This window comes from Pelodiscus sinensis, chromosome 12 (assembly GCF_052426305.1).
Source record: "Pelodiscus sinensis isolate ZL-2025 chromosome 12, ASM5242630v1, whole genome shotgun sequence".
Taxonomy (NCBI): domain Eukaryota; kingdom Metazoa; phylum Chordata; order Testudines; family Trionychidae; genus Pelodiscus; species Pelodiscus sinensis.
The window spans coordinates 43,690,661-43,712,234 of record NC_143063.1 but is presented as its reverse complement, the minus strand read 5'-3'; the positions used below and the strand labels follow the sequence as shown (position 1 = coordinate 43,712,234).

At 45.9% G+C, this 21,574-nt stretch overlaps 1 protein-coding gene across 2 annotated transcripts in view; it reads right to left on the bottom strand.

Moving 5' to 3' along the window:
• Positions 1-21,574, bottom strand: part of CRISPLD2 (cysteine rich secretory protein LCCL domain containing 2) — a 49,021-nt gene that overhangs the window by 19,109 nt on the left and 8,338 nt on the right. For both annotated transcript variants that reach the window (XM_025178612.3, XM_014580769.4), the window contains exons 3-13: positions 15,580-15,698; positions 12,771-12,903; positions 12,018-12,133; positions 9,935-10,035; positions 6,755-6,913; positions 5,480-5,540; positions 4,466-4,532; positions 3,209-3,339; positions 2,982-3,025; positions 1,366-1,438; positions 30-105 (exon numbers count right to left, since the gene is read on the bottom strand). In XM_025178612.3, coding sequence (XP_025034397.1) covers positions 30-105; positions 1,366-1,438; positions 2,982-3,025; positions 3,209-3,339; positions 4,466-4,532; positions 5,480-5,540; positions 6,755-6,913; positions 9,935-10,035; positions 12,018-12,133; positions 12,771-12,903; positions 15,580-15,698 — 1,080 coding nt within the window. The remainder of the gene's footprint in view (positions 1-29; positions 106-1,365; positions 1,439-2,981; positions 3,026-3,208; positions 3,340-4,465; positions 4,533-5,479; positions 5,541-6,754; positions 6,914-9,934; positions 10,036-12,017; positions 12,134-12,770; positions 12,904-15,579; positions 15,699-21,574) is intronic.

Below are 21,574 nucleotides of genomic sequence, written 5' to 3'. Positions count from 1 at the left end.
GGGGAGATACAGGAAAGTGAAATACTCACATCTGCATAAACTTTAGAGCCAAAGACTGGCGCCCAGTATGCTGGCTCAGCTTTACAGTGGGCTGGGCAGTAAACCCTGAAAAACAATGTTTTCACATTTATTTGCTACATCAAGAAATAAGAGAAAAACAAGTTGCATTCTTGAGCTCTTGGAAGCCCTCAGGGGCCCTGCATCTGGTTAGCAGGTGACAGCAACTGCCTGGTTTTTTTCCCCTTCAGATGAAACTTGATAGTAACTATAACTAAATAAAACAAGACCACTGGGCCAAATTCTCCAAGCAGTGTTTCCATCCTTGTGTCCAGCCCTGCGTATGGAGTTGTTTGCCCATCACCACTCGTGCACACAACTGCTAGAAACAAGAGGAAAAAAAAGTTCTGTGCAGGTAAATTTTATCCTTTGGGTGCATAGGTGCCCGCATCCCAAAATGGCACATGCACGTGAATGAACAAAGAATGGAAAGTTGCATATGTGTAACTGCCGCAAGACGGATTTGAACCTGGGACTTCTGGAGCTTTGTATAGCAGCTGCTACCCTCAGAGCTAAAAGCCAGCTGGCTCTCAGCCCACTCTGTAGAGGTCACTTGTTCTTATCTGACGCTGTGGTCTAGGTGCCGCTGCATGGGACAGTGAACCACACTAGGTGTGTGCATTACAGATGCACATCGCAAGGCCAATCTGAAGGGGTCTCATATTCAGAGCTTCTCGAATTACTGAAGCATGTAACAAACTCAGTAACAAACCCACCAAACTATGGATTTTTACTCCAGTTGTGTGTCCCTATGTCAGCGCTGATGATATGCTCAGGTGAAAACCATGCTTGTGAAAGCAGGTCATTTTATTCATCTACAGATTGGACCTCCCTGGTCAAGCATCCTCAGACCTGGGGGAGGGAGAAGTACTAGCCTCCCCACTGGGCTCCTGTCCCCAGCCTCCTTGCCCCATGAACTGTAGCAGCCCTGCCAGAGCTCGCGGCAGCCCCACCCAAGCTCCTGGCGGTGACCCAGCTGGCTGCAGTTTCCACTGCTCCACGAGTTCCACCCCCTCTTGGCTTCCTTGCTGTGCCAGATGCAGGGTCTGGTGCCCAGCAGAATCCGCTGACTCCTCCGGCTGGCTCCACTCTGAGCCACTGGCCAAATCTGCCACTGGAGCTCTAGTCCTGCAACATCCATGGGCCAGTTGCTGGACCACAGAGTCCCAGACCACAGAGGTTCAGCCTGTAGTACATTGATTTGGATGCTGAAAAAGCTCTTCTTTTAAACCTTTATCCCAGTTAATCCGATATAGTTTAGGTCTAGGATCAAAAGAAATAGCATCATACTTGGAGTATGCAGCTTACCTCGGACAATGAGTTGCTGGCTTTTTGAATGGACACAGTTCGGCGACGGTGGTGTAACAATCCAGCGTCTGCACTGTGGAAAGCAACAGAGAGGAATAATCAGGCCAAATAGTTGGTGCCCGTGAAGTAAACAGAAGCCTTAGTCATGCGTCACATCTGACAGGATGCATGCCCAGCTGGTGCAGCCAGAAGAATAACTTCCAGGTCTTCATTAGAAACAGCTTGCATCGAAGAGATGTTTTTATTAGGGTTTATGCTGGAGATCTATTAAAATTACTAGAAAATCCTTTTCCGAGGACTATGGCTTTTTAAAGCAAATAATATCTGAGACACGGAGAGGTGGAATTTTGTTACAGATGTTTTTGAATCCCGAGGAGTTTCTCTGGCAGGTTTTTGATCAAATTCTGAGTCTAAACGACTTGACAGTATCACTTTTAACTTTCCACTTGCCAGAGGCTTCACCCTAAAATCCGCTCGTGGTAACACAAACCAAAACATAGGGGTTACGTCTACACTGGCCCCTTCTTCGGAACAGCCATGCTAATTTAGAACTTTGGAATAGGGAAATGTGCGGGGGATTTAAATGTCTCCCGCGGGATTTAAATAAACATGGCCGCCGCTTTTTTTCCGGCTTGGGGAAAAGCCGGAAAAGAGCGTCCAGACTGGCGCGATTCTCCGGAATAAAGCCCTATTTCAAGTAGGAATAAGAGATCCTCCGGAATAGGGCTTTATTCCGGAGGATCGCGCCAGTCTGGACGCTCTTTTCCGGCTTTTCCCCAAGCCGGAAAAAAAGCGGCGGCCATGTTTATTTAAATCCCGCGGGGGATATTTAAATCCCCCGCACATTTCCTATTCCAAAGTTCTAAATTAGCATGGCTATTCCGAAGAAGGGGCCAGTGTAGACGTAGCTAGGTTGTATTTAAGCTGCGCAGCAGGGTGACCATACATCCTGTTTTGGCTATGGTCCCTTTTTTAAGCCCCTTCTTTGGAAAAAGTGGACATTTGTCCAATTTGCTCTTGCCAACATGATCAGCTGGTGAAAGCAAATGGGACGGGGGTGGAGGAATGTGTGGGAAGGGGTAAGCAGCAATTGCATCCCTGTGAGGGGATGGGGAAGGGGCAGAGAAAGTAGGGCTTGGGCAAGAAATACTGCCAGCCCCAGTCTTTGGGCGAGATGGTCACCTTATTTAGCATGTGTGGCGCTACTCACCTAAGTCCTACCTGAAGGAGGGCTTAGGAGAGAATGGGATGCTTGGGTGAGAGGCTTGAGCTACTCCTGCCTGGAGGGGGGGAGGTGTCTTAGGCTTGCCCCACAAGGAGGATGGGGAGACCCATACAGTGTCCTGTGTTCTTGGAAAATATAGTCACCCTTGGCTGGGGCATTATTCCATTGGGCTGCAAAAGGGGGGGAAATGTTTTGAAAAATGCCGCTTTTGTTTTTCCCAGCCTGCTCTACTCATGAATAGGAAGCGTCCCTCATCTGCACAAAGCTTTGCCCATTGAAGACTTTTAAAGGAGCATGCGTTTGGAATGACAAAGTCAGTGTCTTCCACTAAACTCCAGCACGGTTGAGTTTTTCTCAACCTTATAATGACAAAAAGGACATTTGCACTTACCTGTCACTTTGGAAACCATGAATGAATTGGAAGGTTTATATTTACTGAAAAACAAAACAAGAAATGCCCAGATATATTTCATTGGCCTTTCACACATAAGTGCACTACAGTTCCCCTACAACTTATTTCTCTATTGCTTGCCACCAGTGTCCAGTGGGGAACAACAATTTATTGTGCAAGTCATAGTCCTCCACACATAGAGAGATATTTTCTCAGGGAAGAATTACCTTAAAGATTCAATGCCATTTCTTGTAGACTTGACAAAATGGGGCGACCTCCCTTTCCGGGTAATGTCAACCAAACCTCCTTTATCATCTAAGATGCCATAATGGATTGCAGCACGACATATACTGGATGACTGGAAAGGACAGAACAAATAATACTTTAAAACTCAAGTTTCCTAAATAGTTTGAAGCAAAAAAAAAAAAAATCATGAATAAATATGTGAAAGAAATACTTAAAAGCCAGCTGGAGTCTATATCGACTTATATTTACTGAAGAAATGCCACACTGGGCTCAGTCAACTGAAATTTACTGCTATAGCACATGCACATTTATTTTTATTTCAAGCCTTACTTGATTTAAGTACAAACATGGATTTGTTTAAAAAATATTTAAAATCTATTAAATGTAAAAGATAAGAAGAGCTGGTTTGAAAATGCGCCCCCCCCCCCCAGGTAATTTTGTATTTTTTAATAAAAAAGACAAATCTGAAATATTTCAGCTGGAAACTCTTTATCAAGGAGAGGTGGTATACCACAACAGCTGGATGGCTGTGATGCATCATGGGAGACAGAGTCCAGAGAGAAGCTCAGGCCATAGAGAAGAATAGGAGCACAAAGCAATTGAACTATAACTTCCATGAGGCACCTGCAGCTGTATTTCAGCTTCAATATATCTGGGGCTTTTTTTCCATTACAAAAAAAATAAAAAATTTTCATCAGAAAACAGGCACATTTTGTAAATACAAAATTGTTTAAGCAAACCCCCATTTTTTCTTAATCAAAAACAGTTTTGACAGAAAATTGATAACCTACTTTATTATAAAATATTTTAATGCTTCAAGATTCAATGAGCCATCCTAAAAATAAAAAGCCAGCATTCCTGTGAACCAACCTGAGAAGTAATTCTAATATAAAGTTTCTCTTTCAACCCAAAAGCTCACGGCACTGCGACAGACTCTGAAAGACGCCATGCACTCCCAGCAAGTAAAACAGGGCTCTCAACTTCCGTTCAATGTCATGGGCATAGAGGGCACTCAAAACCAAATCAAATGCTGAGTAGATATTCTTTCCAGCACTCATTTTATCATATAGATGGGAAAATGCAGATTACCTTTGTTATACAAGTTAATACGGATTTGCAACACCAACATGGAAGGACAGAAAAGCTGTGTTACATTAGAATTGCCGGCGTTTTCCGTTTATATTCTTTCTATTAAAATCTCAATAAATGTCATCCATCAGCCATAATAAAGTACTTACCGTCTCATAATAGAACGTTCCAAATATTTTTGCCTTGCTGTTCACGCAGCCAGCTGGGCACAGATACCTAGTTAAACGGAGAGATATATGTGGTGGTGAGTGAAAAATGTGAGTCAGACTTTTCCTACATTTAATAGTGACCCTATTAGTGTCATGTAACTAGTCCTTTGAAAACCAGCACTGCAAAACAGCCACGTTTTTTAATACCGTTTCCCTTGAGACTCAGATCAATATTGACATTGTGGGTTTGGGGTTTTTTCTCAAGCAATAAACTTTAGTGTATCTTCGTGAGATCTTACCCAGAGCTCGTGACCCGCTGGGTGGGGACAAACTTCAAATTAATGGTCTTAGGTTAGATGGGAATATAACACAAGAGGAGTGCAAAAATGACTGTGCTAAGGTTTACTAAATGGGGCGGACCACCTGTAAGCTCCAGGTCAGGGGTAGGGGCTGGATGTGGCTCCCTGTTTGTCTGGATCCAGCCCCCAGGACTCGGAGCCCCTCCCCCAGCGTTGGGAAGCATTCCAGTCCCCTCGCTGTCCCCCTGTGGGGCTGGAGCACACAAAATCCACTAGCCTGGGCCCCCTTTGGCTCTAGTGTGTGAGGGGAATGTCTTTCAACTTCGCAGTCCAGGGCCACATGAGTGAGAGTTGGGGAGCTTTAAGGTTTGTTGTTGATGTTGTTTGATTGGTTTTTTGCTTCTCACTTGTGTGTGGCCCCCGACTGATTTTTCTGGGTGTCAGCAACCCCAACCTCAAAAAGTTCCCCACCCCTGCTCTAGGTTATCATGACCGTTCACCGTTTCAAGCAGCAAATTAATTGAGTCACCTCATTGCTAAACTTGACCGAATTATTTGTATTAAGAAGAATGAAAGACATTTTCATAGGGAGTTAGGCAGCATGGGATTTGGAGCACAATCAATAGAACTCAGCCCGCTCCATGTTTGCAACAGTCAGGCAGGTTTAAGGTGACCGTTTCCACGTTCACAGCAGCAAAAACCGATAACACACTACCTGTTGCATGTTGATCCTTTGCATTTGTCCCTCATTTTGGCATCACACTTAATGACCTGTGCTAGAAAAGAAAAGAAAAAGGGAGAGGCATAAGAGATGAGAGCACAAGATAAAAACTGCCATGGAGATAAGTAGTCAGCGGGTAACTGATGTGGTCTCCAAAAGATCGGCGTGGGAATACTGAATTCTTACCATAGAATAACTATGCAGTAGTGAACAGTAGTGAGCTCAGAGGGAGGGATAGCTCAGTGGTTTGAGCATTGGCCTGCTAAACCAAGGGTTGTGAGTTCAATCCTTGTGGGGGGCCATTTAAGACAAATCTATCAGGGATGGTACTTGGTCCTGCTGTGAGGGCAGGGGACTGGATTCAATGACTTCTCAAGGTCCCTTCCAGCTCTATGAGATGGTATATCTCCATATATTATATTATATTATTATAACTTCAGGACTGTAAACCTGAAGCAGTTTTATATCAGTCACATGGCCACGTTAACCATTCCTTATCACACAGGTGCCTTTGCAAATATTAACTTGAAGGAAACACCTGACACCAGACATCTTCAATTTACCGCCTAAAGACAGTACTCAGCACTTCCATTATCCACTTAATTACAGGCTACCCACATTCCTGTAGACAGACTTGAGAAGGCAACGCACACTTGCAGTAAATCACTCTTTGGATTAATGATTAGAAAACCTTTGAAGAGATACTATCAACTCCTTGAATATTTCATGAGACCTTGTGAAACAAAACCAGTACCCCCTTTTCTTGCTGGACAAAACCCAGCAAAAACATCAAGGTGATGAACACTGCGCTTAGAATATTCAAACGAGTGAAATAGTAAATCGTGAACAAATAAAGTGCCTGGATAGGAATATAATCTGTGATCACAGACAAGATTTTGTAAAGGTGCTAACTAGTGGAAGATGCTCAGACAGAAAAATGATGAGTGTGATAGAAGAACCAGACTAGACTAGAATTTCTGGATGCCTCTGTTTTGGGTGTCCAGCCCAACGGGCCTTAAAGAGGCCTACTTTTCAGGGCTGTCTGAATGAACAGGCCTCAAAAGTTGGACACCACAAAAATTAAGACATCCAAAAAATGCTTTTGAAAATCTTGACCCACATTTCTACTTTTTATCCTCCCTCCCATTTGCCAAACTGGCTCTCAACACAGCTTTGCACTAGAGGCCTCATGGCATCTTATTCTGCATCCACACTCCTATGAAAGTATTTAAAAGCTTATAGGATAGGGAAGGCAAATAAAGCTCTTACTCATGAAATTGTCTGATGTCTTGGTGATTTTCTTGGTCTTAGTTGGTTTAGTGGGTTTGGTCACCCGTTCTTGCACCCACATGTGTTTTTCCTCTGTAATTTGTGGGACCTCCACTTCGTTAGTCTCATCCTGCTCAGGCTTTTGTACGTAGTGGTCATCTTAATGAGGGGGAAGGTAAAACAACATCCTGGCATTAATAGTCAAGTCAGATGAGCTGTGGCAGGACTGATATTTTGTGGACTATTGTTTGGTTTAGCAAAGATCTATTTCTAAATAGTTGGAAACTCAACAAAATGAAAGTTAAATACAGAATAGACCAATCTTCTAGTATGGGTAAAGTACCAGGAAAGGAATCTTCGCTTCATACCATTCATTTCCTTGGCACCTAAAGCAATGCTTAAAAAACTAAGCAATAACTGGTTGAAGTGATCTGTCACTTACAATGCTGATGAGGGTGTGCTGAAATCTTACTATTATTTATCATGCTATTTAAAAACACTTTTACTCGGTAGAAAAAGGTCAGTACTCTAAGACAGTCAGACATATTCACCAGACACCTGTCAAGAGAGGACCCTCACTCGTTAAGTGCTCAGGTGGTTGATGCTCTCCACTTCTCACGCAGGGCGTTCACCTCAAAACTACCTTCCCCATCCTTATCACAGCTTCCTTCTGTCATGCACTGCTCATTTCTCCTTACCTTGCTGCAGCGTTAATACTTTTGTGCCCTCGGCGGGCTCATCTACACTGCGGTTAGAGAACCGTGGCTGGCTTATGGTGAGTTGGACTTATGGGGCTTGGGCTGTGGGGAAGGTTAACTGCAGTGCAGACATCTGACCCCAGGCTCTAGGACGGGTTCCCAACCTTTTTCGATCCCTGTACCACCTTGGCTTTTAGTAAACCTTCCCGTACCCCCTATTCAATATGAAAGGAAATAAATTCTAGACTCTAGAATCCACAACTTTTTTCACTAACACTACTACTTTGGAATATTTCAATTAGGATAATCTAGTTATTTACCAAAGATTCCCCGTACCCTCTTGACAAGCTTTTCATACCCCCTGGGGGTACGCATACCCCAGGTTGGGAACCCCTGCTCTAGGAGGTGGGATGGCCCAAAGTTTGGGCTCTAGCTTGCCTCAGACGTCTACTCTATAATTAAACAGACTCACCACCCGAGCACTGAACACCCAAATCAGCTGGCCCTTTGTGGGGTGTTAATTGCAGTGCAGGCTAAGGAAAAAAAGCTCCAATGTGGCACTAGCTAAATCCACTCACCTGGGCTTGTCCTAGCAAACTCTCACTTTCCAATATACAGCACAGCAATGAAGAGAGAAATGATTCCAACAAACTGATGACTCATCTTTTAGAGGAATTTCTCCCTCCGGCTGTACCATGAGCGCTCTCATACCACTCTCACTTTGGATATCGACAGCATATGTTTGCTTCCTTATGGCTCGGGCTACTAAGCATGAAGCACCACATTGATTTTGGCCCAAAAGCTTTGCTTTGAGCAAGTCTAGTGAATCTGTACAAAAACAGGCTCATTCCTTCCCAGAGCAAAGGGCTGATAGAGGTAAAGAAAGACGACACAGCTCCAATACCTCTTCTACTTTAAATGGTACAAGTGATTTCATTGGTGGCTTTCGAATTAATAAAAGTTTTCATTCACTAAATAGAGCACCATTTATAGAGCAAACCAAGCGAGGGTGGAGTTGCTTATACCTAAAACATACACAAGCCAATGAATGGTCTCAGTTACACTAAGGTAACCCAGAGAAATGTCCTTGAACTGATGGAGTGGCTTTGGATTTACACCAGTGCCTGCCAGCAGAAATGGATCATTAAGTGCTGCTTCCGACATTCTTCTAGCGGTTTTCAAAGTGCGGGTCGTGACCCAATGGGAATGTCGGGCATTGGGGCTCGTTGCTGCAGGGGGATCAGGTGACCCATGGAGGAGCTAAGGCAGCTCCCTGCCTGACCTAGCACCACAGACTGTGCTGTGCCCCAGAAATGGCCGGCAATAGGCCCAGCTCCTAAGTGAGGCCTGCCCCACTGCCCCTGCCCCGAGCACTAGCTCCACGCTCCCATTGGCTAGGAACCTGCTGCTGGCTGCTTCTGGGGCCTTAGCAGCCCCGCTGCACCACTGACTAGGAGTAGGGTTGCCAGGTAGACCCCGCTAAAAAACCAGACACGCTTGTCCGGGGGGGGGGAGAACCGGCTGGGAGGGTGGGGGGCTGGCCGGGAGGGGGGCAGGAAACAGAGCTGGCAAGGGGGGGGCTGCGGGGCTAGACAGGAGGAGAGGGGCGGGAAGCAGAGCTGGCGGAGGGGACGGAGCAGCCACTGGCCGCAGCCGGAGTCCTTCCAGCTACGCCCCCGGCAGGCGCTCCCTTTACTTGCCAGCAGAAGCCGGGCAGGGGCGGGGCTGGGAGCCACTCCCCCCACCCGGCATCTGCTCGCAACCAGAGGCTCCCAGCTGACAGGCGGGGCTGTGATTGGCGCTGGGAGTCTCTGATCCCGTGCAAAAGCCGGGGGGAGGGGGGAACTGGGAGTCCCGGCCCCTGTCCCGCCCCACCCGGCTTTTGCGTGCAACCACAGGGCTCCCAGTGCCAATCGCGTCCCGCCTCCCAGTTGCTCCCCCACTCCCGCCAGGCTTCCCTCCGACGCCCGGCCGGGAATTCACAAAATACCGGACATTGCACATGTCCAGTATTTTCTGAATTTTTCTACCAGACAGACGGTGCAAATACCGGACTGTCCAGTAGAAAACCGGACACCTGGCAACTCTAACCAGGAGCCGCTCAAGAGAAGGCCCTCCTGCCCCAGCCCTGGCCTCCCCAAAGGTGGAGCCCCCTCCTACACGCCAAAGCTCTCACCCTCAGCCCCACCCTGGAGCCCACACTCCAGTCAAATTGTGCTGGGTTACGGCATCCACAATTTTCTTCAACTGGGTCATGAGAAAACCAGTTTGAAAACCCCTGGCCTAGAATACGGGTTCTGTGCATTTCCAAGTTAACAATGGAGGATTAAATAGCGCACACATCTGGAACTGGTTTTCATGAAAGTTCCCAGGAACATTTTTCCCATTTTTCCATACCACACAGAAAAAAAAACCCAAAACAGGTGAGCTCATTTGCATTTTCCCATAAGGCACTGAGCCGAGAGAAATATCGATCACCTACCTTTGTAACAGAGGTTGTTCTTACAGTTCCCTCCGTAGCTAGGTGGGCACTCAGAACAGGGCCTGCCATTTTTATAGGGCGCTTCTCCAATCCAGTTCCCCCTGGAAAAAGCATGAGAGAAATGGGTCTCTTTTGAATAGCGTCCATGCCACACAAACAATTCTCTTACTTCTCTTGCAGGGCCTGTGCCTGAAACCTGAACCCCGAAGCCTCAGGCTATTGAGGAATAGTGGGAAATGAATGTTTTTCCTGTGCTTGTGTGTTGCTAGATGGGTGTAAATATCGAAAAGGGTCCCCTGTGTCTCTCCTTCCATGCACACACAATCTCGGCGGCTTTCTCGCGATAACTCAGCAAACCAAGGGGAAACAGCCCAGTACAACACTTTCCCTTCTGCTTCACAACTGGTGAGTCGCAGACTGGTACTGTGCCATTGGCTGCCTCGTGTGTGTTCCTCAAGGCCAGAGCCACACATCTACCACCATTTCTGTGCTCTCCAGATCAGTCCAGCAACGACACACGCTGCCTGGAATACAGCTCTTTTCCATTTAAAAGCTGTTCCGCTTTCCACTGGGAACGGCTCCCACACAGGGCTCGGCCTGAGACACCAGAAATCCCAGCCGTGGTGAGTGCTTTAGACAACTTGCCGATGTTTCTAGACAACGTGTCTAGGAACATTAGCCTCATCTCCCATTTTCCAATGACTCAAAAACCCCTCCGTTTTGCCTCTGAGGCCACAAGCAGCATTCTTCACAGTTGCTGTGGTAATCACTACAGACTGAATATGAGGCAACTCTTTCACATATCACTTCAAAAGGTCAGCACCGGCAGCCTGCTCCTTGAAAGCAAACATTTCACCTCATTTCATTTCTAAAAGGCCTGTTTAAGAGAGGTGCAAGAGGTGCATGGCGTGCTCTGTGTGTGTGTGTGTGTGTGTGTGTGTGTGTTACTTTTACATTAAAATCCTATGTAGATACTGCATGCCTAGCTGAGTGGAATTAAATCAATTTTATTCACTCAAGAAATTATTGGCTTTGCAAAAAGAAAAACTCTGCCCCTGCTCCCCTTCTGATTTTGTATATTATAAAGGTTTAGAGCTTTCAGAATCCAAAGAGTGTGGTCTATGAATCGCACCTTCTTAGTAATTGTCCACTGCGTGGTCCCCACTCACGAGGGTAGGGTCATACTGAAGCCTTGAAAGGAGAAGAAACTCCACAAGAGCCTGTATTTGTCCGTACTGCAGCCCTGAATGGGGGATATGCAAAGCAATTCCACCTTCTCCCAAAGGTCTGCAGGACACTACAGTGCAATCCTGCATGCCGATGAGTCTCCTCAAATCCCATTCCATTTCTTAGGAGCCAAAGGTTCTCAGCATCTCCTGGGCAGGGAAGGGCTTATTGTTGGTCTAAATACCCACACAATTCTCCGATGGCTTTCACCGCAAACAGTAAGAATTGCATCCCACCCCCATCTTAATCCGTGGCTGAACTCAATGGGATCTGCAGTCAAAGTGCCTTCATGAATACATCGGCTTCTCTTCCAAATATTTCCGTGTGGTGTTGCCTTTCTGTAACGGTTTTCTAAACTCTAAGCTCTCTGGGGCGAAGCAGCTTTGTGTCTCACGCAGCACAAAGTAGATTTTCAGGGCCTGCCCATTACATATTAAACAACATTAACATATATATGCATGTCGATTTGCAGCTCTTTCCAGAAACTGGCTCTGTAACCCGGACAGCGCTTCTTACTAGAAACTTGCCACAGATACATGTAAACTCTTAGAACAAATGCAGCTTCTACGTCTAGTAGAAGTCTGGCCCAGGACTGATTCAATATGAGTGCTTGAGTTACGTAACTTCTTTGGAACAGAGATGGTGGCTTGCTGCAGGTCTGTATAGCACTTAGCATAATGGGGCCCCACTTTGGTTGGCGTTTACGTACTGCCACAATTTAAATATTTAATAAATCCACCACTCCTCCAGAAATCTCTGCCCCCAACTCTCTATTAGTTGGGCAACCTGTCAGGGTGCAGCTGTATGTGCTGGCGTGCAGAGGGGAGGGGAGAGAAACAGATTGTATCATCCTTACTTAGGAGAATAGTTGCAGACCAGATAGACGGCATTCTCCCAGATTTCCCCCCAAACATTCATCTGTTTGCAGATGTTTACAGCGCAGCCAACCTTGTTTGTCGTGGCCCAAACGATCTGAAAGCATAAAGCAGGCATGTTAAAAAAACCCAAAATGCTACATTTGCTCAAGTTTCCAGAATATATTTTCACAATGACCAGTGTCCCCATCTCCCCCCATCCCTGCAGACAGACTGGGATAACTTTTATAATATACTATGATGGAGCCACTATGCCTAATGCATATTCAGGAGAGGTTTCACCTCTCTGACCTATTTTCATTTCCTCACCCTACTAATACTGAAGTGCCTTCATTAGTATATAATTAGCATATTAATTAGGTTAATTTGTTACCATATATTAATATGTTGCCATGGCTCTCTTGTGGTCAGACATCTGCAGAGGTTCTATCCAAAAAGTGGAGTTACCTCACGTCCCTGAGCCTGGCTGGTGTCATTATGGACAAAATTCCCCCAACACACTTTATTTCTAGCTCCCCAAAATTTAGGGGGTGACTGAGCCAAAGTTCATAGGCCTCAAGCCTTTTGCTAACTGCTGAAGTCAGTGTCTCCCAGGATAGAGGCCTGAAGATGTCTTGCATTACTGGTGAATAAAATAAATACTAAGAGAGCTCTATGGGCTACATGGGGTGTGAGGGAACACACCAAGTACTGACAGAGGACTCGGGATTTCATGTTTCCTTCCTCTTCCTTACCTGGGTATAGTGAGTGCACATTGCTCCAGAGCATCTTTCAGGACACCAAGGATCACATTCGTGGGGATAGGGATAAGTATAATCTTTAACTTCGTCATACCAAGACTGCACATGGAAGGCTGGAGAACGGTACCTAAAAGACCAACAAGCTAGATCACTACCTACAACTGTAGGGTTCCCACCAACCTCAATGCACCAGGGTCATCTTTTGTTAATATGAAACTCTCAATAATTCGGCATGGGATATTTGCAAAGCAGTAAAATCCGTTCATAGTGCAACATGGTGCCACCTTGGTAAGGAACAGCAACTTTAAGAAATGGAGCGATCGTCAGAAATGATAGAAAAACCCAGCGTCATATCTTGGCCAATGACAAATCTCTGCTGTTTGACACACAGAGAACTATGAGAGACTTTAAAATTTAGGATCCAATCTGACATTCTGCAGTAGACTGTATTTTTAGGTTTAACTTTCTCTTTAAAAGCCATTGACCTGAAATGCCCCCTTGACTTTTCCACTCCATTACAAAAGACTTCTAGTTTGGCAGAAGGATGTATTTTGAAAGTAAACATCAGCAAGAGGCTGCCAAATGGATTAAACCACAAGTCATGTACCTATGTTACTGCTACACAATTGATTATGTCTGAAAGCACACTCATGTCCATAGCAGCTGTGCACCAGGCACTGGGAGGATGTGGTTTGGGCAGGCACTACACTTTTAAATGCTGTTTGTGGCACAGTTGCACCATGATCCAGGCTTATGTTGGGAAAGTGAATGTCAGTATAATTATATATACACCCCATGCATGCTGTGTGCAATGGCCCATTAGCCTCCACCCACTGTAGCTAATGGTACAGATGGAGCAACCTGTGGACTTCACATTCCATTCAAACGCTCATAAACGAGCAAATAACTGGAACCAGAGGTGTCGCGATCAAGGATACTTTGCACTTGCCTCATAACCTTTCTCTGATGACCTCAACGTGCTTTAAAACCATTAATGAATTGTGTGTCACAATATGACAGGAGGGAGTGTACTAATGGCCCCATTTTACAGATGAGAAAACAGAGGCAGAGGGCTTGATGGCAGTTCTCTCACTGATTTCAATGGGACTATGCAGTCTGTGATTAGCCCAAGGTCACTCAGGATGCTGGAGTAGAGCCAAGTAGAATCCTGGTCTTCTGACTCTCAGTCCTGTACGTTAACCCCACGATCCCACTTCCTCCTTTCGTACATCAATTTGTCAAAATAGGGCCCGATTCTGATATCACATCACTCTTACATCGAAGAAATCCCATTGATTGTAACTGAGGCTATGTCTACACTGCTGCTCTTTTCCAGGATACTGGAGGTATCCCGGAAAAGCTGTGCCACATCCAAGGAACGCATCCGCTTAAAAAAAAATCGGAAAAGCGGACACGTTCTTTCACCATCCCTGTAAACCTCGTTGTACAAGGAAGAAGGGATGTGCCGAAAGAGGAGGTTTTTCTGAAATTTGGCACCATGAAGATGCGCCAAATTTCGGAAAAGTCTCTTCCGAAAGAAAAGTGGTTTGCAATTTGTGTATCTTTTTCCAGCTTTTCTTTATAGTGTAGACACAGCCTGAGGTTCACAGTGGGCATAATCACAGTCCAGCCTATTAAGTTAACAAGGAAGGGGAAAGATTTGCTTAACAAATAACACTAAATTCACCCTTAACATCTGCACCAAATGAGCTCCAATTTAGCAGTTGGCTGAGCTCCAGCTGCTGATCTGGACAGACTCTAACCTGGCTCATTAAGCTAACAATGCTCAGGAGAGCCAACCATGCCATCGACTGCCAGCTCCTACTGGGAAGAGAACCCCTGTTGTTTTCCACTGAGGACATACAGCAATCTGGCAAAGCAATCCCCATGGATGCAGAAATGCAATAATCTCTACCTGGTCCAACACCCCAGGTTTGGCCCAGAAGCTAAAAGTGTTTGCCCATCTCGAATTCCGCACTCATCCAAAAGCAAACACAAAGTGGTTGCAGACATTGGGAAGCGCAAAGGGAAGTGTGGTGAGATGCACACTGAGGATTCCTAACAGTTAGAGGTCAGGCCCAGCTGGTTTGCAAAGAGAGCCAAGCTGTGTGTGAAACAGGGGACTTGGGAGTCTGGGCCCTGGAGTCAGTGGAACTCTGCCACTGAGTCTCTGTAGGAACTTGGGCAAGTCCCTTCTCCTCTCTGTGCCTCACAGGTAAATCCACCATACACAGGGGAGCCGATAGGATTGTCAGGCTTCTGTCCAATGTGTGCATGGGGAGAACGCTGCAGTCCTGGAAGGGGCGGGGCTTCAGGAAGAAGGGGCGGAGCCTCAGGTGGAAGGGGTGGGGCTGGGGTAGCCAGCCCTTAGAGCTGCCCAGGCTGCATGGTCACCTCTCCCCCGCCAGTCCTCACGCCCAGCCAGAGTGCATGGCATGAGGCTCTGTAGCACCACCTCGTGCTCCTATGGGCCTAGGCCTCTTAGAATCACCAGCCTCTGGGGCAAATGCAATCTTTGCTTGAGCTCCCCGCTACCCCGCCCCCCATCGGTGAGCCTGACCACACAATGGGGTTCAGTTCACATTTCCTAAGCATGCTGGGAACTGCTGACTGAAAGGCCAGACATACGTTACCATTACCGCGTCCGTTTCAAAGAACCACTGCCCACCCCCCTTCCCTTTTTTCTGCCCGTCAAGCTATTTTTCCTAAACGTTGACAGGACAAACCTCCCAAATTGTCCCACAAGGCGAGACCCAAGTGTGGACCGAACGGGCACGCTAGCCCGTCGCTCTCCAGTTCTTACCTGCCCCAATGAACCGCCAAATTCTGGCCAATGGACATAATGAGGCTGGTGGGTCCGTGATCCCAGATGCACTCCTGGGCCCAAGCCTCTGCTGATCTTTCCAGCTCATCATCCCAGGTCTACATGAGAGTCAAAGAAGAGAGCAGTTGACAAACGGTGGGAAAACCTCTGACAAACACACTGGACCTGCGTTCTGCCTGGGCGCCGCACTGCGGGGCAGGCTCCGAATCGCGATGCGCCCCAGTGAAAAGCTGGAGTGTACCTCCCTGTATCAATGAAAGGCTCTGGCGTGGACTCGGCCTTTCTTTGCTGCTTCCCCATGACGCAGAAGGGAAGGATTCCAGCAGCAGGACCCTACCTTGCTAAAAACAGCTGTGTAGATGGGGAAGCCTGGCTCAGGTGAGTTCAGAGCCATGTAGTCAAGTGCATACCCACCCGCTTCATCGTGTCTTTTCTTGCCCAAGCCATGCCTCATGTCTCCTATTTATACCTGTGCTGGGGGGGCTACCCATGTATGTATTTTACCTGCCAGTGAAAGAAGCATGCAGTGGAGACCTACCCTCAGAACTAAGCAAAAGGACTGGTTGATGGGATGAGAGTTAAGAGTCACACATGATCCCCAGCCTGGCCTTTCTTTCACATAATCAACCTGTGGAACTCCTTGCCAGAGGATGTGGTGAAGGCGAGGATGTTAGCAGGGTTCAAAAAAGAGCTAGATAGATTCATGGAGGTTAGGTCCATCAATGGCTATTAGGCAGGATGGGTAGGAATGGCCTTTGTACATGGACTCGGGACTCTTTGTGGTCTACTACTTTAGGCACCATTTAAACACCAGACAGCATCTGACCCTCTTCAAATCCATAAGAACAATCATACTGGGTCAGACCAAAGGTCCATCTACCCCAGTGTCCTGTCTTCCAACAGTGGCCAAAGCCAGGAGCCCCAGAGGGAATGAACACAACAGGTAATTATCAGTTGACCCATCCCCTGTCGCCCATTCTAAGCTTCTGACAAATAGAGGCTAAGGACATCATCCCTGCTCATCCTGGCTAATAGCCACTGATGGACTTATCCTCCGTGAATTTATCTAGCTCTTTTTTGAACCCTGTTAAAGTCCTGGGCTTCACAATATCCCCTGGCAAGGAGTTCCACAGATTGACTGTGCATTGTCTGAAGAAATACAGGTTGAACCTTTCTAATCTGGCACCATCCATGGTTCAGCATGATTTTAGCTAGCTGGCTGTCCATTTATCATGGGTGTGGGAAAGTTTCCCACAGTCCCATAGAGTTTGTTTACAGCCACCAGTCCTGGCTCTCTCACTGTTTGGTGCTGTTATTTAGCTCTGATTTACCCCAAAATATCTTCTAAGAGCCCTGTAAGCAGTGGAAGTGCTGGTCATGCTGCTAGGCAATATTCACCAACTGTGGTTTGACAAATTCTCTGGTTTGGCACCGTTCAGGTCCCAAGGGTGCTAAACTAGAGAGGTTCAACCTGTACTTCCTTTTGTTTTAAGCCTGCTATCCAGTCTAAAGCCACTGAAGCTCCCCAAGATCCTAATGCTCTTGCTACTTCATAGCTTTTCACCAGAGCCTTCCAAATCACAGCCTCAAACGCAGTTGCTTTCCAAGTCTCCTAATTTAATGCAGAGACCATATGATATGAGCAATATGCTACTAAATGGAAATTGACATGAACATATGTGCTACATCTTACCAATGCAGGCAAGAGATACTCCATGAAAGACTGGGGACAAGCTTTATTTTATTTTTTTTTTTTGCATCTGTGGATTCTTGCTTGATTAGATGCTCGGTTCTGCCGGCATCACATTATAAAGCCCCGGCTATTTAAATTAGACCTGCCATTTGCTTCTTTTTCGATGTATGATTGCCATCAGGAGACTGGACTTATTCCAAGTGCAATGAATATATCAGCAAAATAGATTTCTGACTATCCCCTGATCCCTCAAGACCCCTTAATGCCAAAGACTCAAACCAACCTCTCAGATCAATATTGAAACCAGACATGCACTAACCAACTAGGCTCCCTTTAGACTTATTTAAATTCTCTGTAGTGGACACTCTCCAGGAAATGGGATACAATGAGCTGGTCGTGAACCTGAGCCAAAACAGTTTAGTTTTTCTTCTGGAGATCTGAGATCGTTTTTGAATGGCGTTAAGGACATCGTTGTGGACACACCGATGAATAAACCGGGACTGCAATGTGCATATGCAACTACATGAAGAGCACGCACAGTTAGACATGCATTTGCTCGCCTGTTTTGTCTGGGAACATGACATTCAGGCTGGACCGCGATTTTAACTCGCACAATTCATTGGCCAATCTCAAGCAATTCTGCTAGTTGCACGTACTGTGGACTGACAGGCCCTTTACTCTCACGATGGGTATGAAATGGAAACAAAAGAGATTTCACAAAATATGAGGTGCACTAGCAGAATCTTGGACCAGATAATTTGCCCTATCTAGTAATAATATCTTCTCCACATTCATGAGCAGTAACTTCTTTTCAACCATGCAGAGGAAAGGTAGGTTAACTCCACATACAAGGGAACGGAAATCCCTTCCCTCTAGGAATACGTGGAACCCATAAGGCCGTGGTTTTCCATTTTATTTTCATGACCCAGTTGAAAAAATGTGTTGATGCTGCGACCCAACATAATGTGACTAGAGTATGGGTTCCAGGGTGAGGCTAAGGAGGAGAGCTTTGGGGTGTAAGAGGGGGCTTCGGCTTTGCGGGGCATTGCTGGGGCAAGAGGGGCTTACCTTCAGCAGCTCCCCATTACCAGTGCAGGGGGGTGCTAAGGCAGCTTCTTGCCTCTTCTGGCACTGCAGACCAGGCTGCACCCCAGAAGCAGCCAGCAGCAAGTTCTAGCCAATAGGAGTGCAGAGCTAGTGCGCAGGGTGGGGGCTGTGCATGGAGCCCCCTCCCCCAGGAACCGATCCCGTCGCCAGCTGCTTCTAGGACACAGCACAGTCTGCGGTGCTGGGACAGGCCTGGTCACCTGATCCCCCTGCAGCAACGAGACCCAGCGCCCGACATTCCATCCCCCAGTCCTGGGTCACAAACAGTAGTTTGGAAACCACTGATATAAATCAGCTGCAGCCAACTACTGTGCTGGGAAAATCCTTTGAGATCTGAAAGACAACACACCTCTAGGCAAGGTAAGGTTTTTGATTTTCAGTGTTGCTGGCAAAACGAACCGAAAGGTCACTCGTCTCTTAGAAACTGCTGCTTATTTTTTACTCTAGGTTGATTATCAACATGGAGCTTGTTTTGTTTTGGACACTCGCCATCCCCATTACTACTGTTCTATAATAAAAACATACAATGGAAGCGCATGTACTAAAGTTGCAAGGCGGTTAGGGTCATTTTATTTCTGGCCCACTCCATCGTGGAGAATGTACACTGTTCACATCTGGCCCAGAACAACATCTGCCAAAGCGGAGCCAGGGAGCTGATTTTCCATTAACACTGAATACCATGGCTAACCTTGAATCCATTATCCTAACATAGCCAAGCAGCACTAGGCTGCTGCAGTAGTGAATTTCTATTCTTTCTCCGCTCTCCTATTACCCAGCCTCAGACTTTTCTTCCCCTTTTGCTTGAATGAGTCTCTTGCTTCAGTTATAAGATTAAATTCTCTCTAATGATAACAGGTGTAGGTTGCTCAACATACCTATGTATAATTGAATTGGCTACCTCATTTACTTTTGGCATCTGTTGGATTACAAATAATGAGACAGCACATTAATATCTGCATTTTCTGGAAAATACGAGCTCTCTGTGCATCTATAGCCATAACATCTGAGGTTCATACAACTGCACATCTTTTAATGCAATATATGCCATCAAATGCCAGCAATGCCCCTCTGCCCTGTATATTGGCCAAACCGGACAGTCTGTGCAACAAAGATAAATGGAAACAAATCAGACAACAGGAGTGCTAACATACATACCCCTGTAAGGGAACATTTTAACCTGCCTGGTCACTATCATGGATTTTAAAGTAACCATTCTTCTGCAAAGGAATTTCTCCACCCATTTACAGAGAGAAACTGCAGAACTGGAATTCATCTACCAATTTAACACTGTTACCCTGGGCTTGAATAAAGACATCAACTGGTTAATGCACTACAAAGCCAATTTCCCCTACCTCTGACATCTGAATTTCCACATCAAAAGCTAAGAATGGGATACATCCAGCCCACTTCAACACGGGTCCTATAATTGACAGGTACTTCTTTTGCTTTTATTTATATGTATGTGTGTGTGCGCGCGCGCACACACACACACACACACACACACACACACACGCGGCTTGACAAACAGCAGCAAGAGCTACTCACCAGCCCCGCATCACGCATGCACCAGACCAGCACTGCACATGCGTGCAGCGCCGGTGAATGGGACGCACGGAGCGACTGGCTGAAATTTACTCACCATGGGCAGGTAGAATCAGTGGTTTGTCAAGCCCTGTATATATCTATCTTGGATTCTGCTGTTTGTACTCCAACTCATCTGATGAAGTGGGTCTTACCCACCAAAGCTCAGGATCTTATGTATTTTTGTTAGTCTCTAACACTCCTTTTTAAAGTGACAGACTAATATGGCTACCCCTCAGACTTTTTCTGCATCTTTAGGTCATTTATATGCATCAGATATAGACCTGAAATAATGGACCTTCACAGCTATCACGACTTAGCCAAGCACCCAATTCTACTTACTTAACCACAAATTAATGCCAACTCTTCTGCTATGAAGATTTTGCTACCTGCATCAAATTTAAAAAAAAAAATTAAGCCTTTCGCGCCTCACTTTCTGTACAGTACTGAAAACAGCCCATGATCTTAAGTGAGCAAGACTGAGAAGTGCTCTGTTTGAAAACAAAGGATTAAAGTGAACTTTGTGTTCAGAATGCGCGCAAGGATTCCCAAGGAATATTAGGTAAACATGAACACATGAAAGGCTGATTATAGTGGTTCCAAGTAGCACCATTTTATACCCGACTTCTTTCTTCGCAGCATACAAGGCTCTTTCAGTTGTACAAAGCCTCCCCTCAAACCACTAGAAAAGCACCCTGAGCAAACACAAACATCACACAGCCACCATCCTGGACAAGTAAACAGAAGTCAGGCAGCGAACACTCCACAACTGAAGCATTTTTAGATCCCCAAAGCCAATGAAAATATATTTGGCTTTCTTTGCATTGCTGTGTGTTTACTTTCTTGGAACCAGTCAAGCCTCATCTTCCCTTGCAGTGTGTTGCAGCCAGCCCACAGAATATCAGTCTACTAAACAACAGGGATATAAAATAACTATACTTAGGAAGGACTATAACTCTCTCTCTCACTGACAAAGCAGCAACAACTAAAAGCAAAAAACCTAGCACTAAAGGGCTTATATGAAGAGCTGATGTTTTAGATCTGTTTTTGCTTGTACCTCTTCTCTCTTACTCTTCCCCCCATCCTCGCAAGGCAGAGTTTTATATTTTTCCCATTCAGTTCAATGCAAAAGGCATTATTATGAATAAAAGATGCCTTTTATAGCACCGCTCATTTTTATACACCGTCTCCATTACAGCCTCACTGAATCAATCCAGGGGAGACAGATTGCCAAATGGGTGCTATTTTTGCAGTAACAATATTTGAAGGAGAGAGAAATGCACAGAAATTACTATCCTGGGTAGTTCTCTAATTCCACGATATTTTTGTAGGGACCCCAGAAATAGCTCCGGGCAGGGCCACTGTGTGGAAAACTGTATGATGAAAGGGTATTCATGTTGATTGCTGCTGGTTAACACTTAGGCATGTCAATGGCTCTCTCTGAAGTGAGAGTATTGACCAAGAGTGTAATTTTGGTTCCTGGAGCTCAGAAAAAAAAATACTGTCAATCCGTCTACTACTGACCTCAATGGGAGTCTTTCTAAAGATTTTAACAGACTGGGCCTATATTCCAGAAGGTGAAGCTGGATTCTC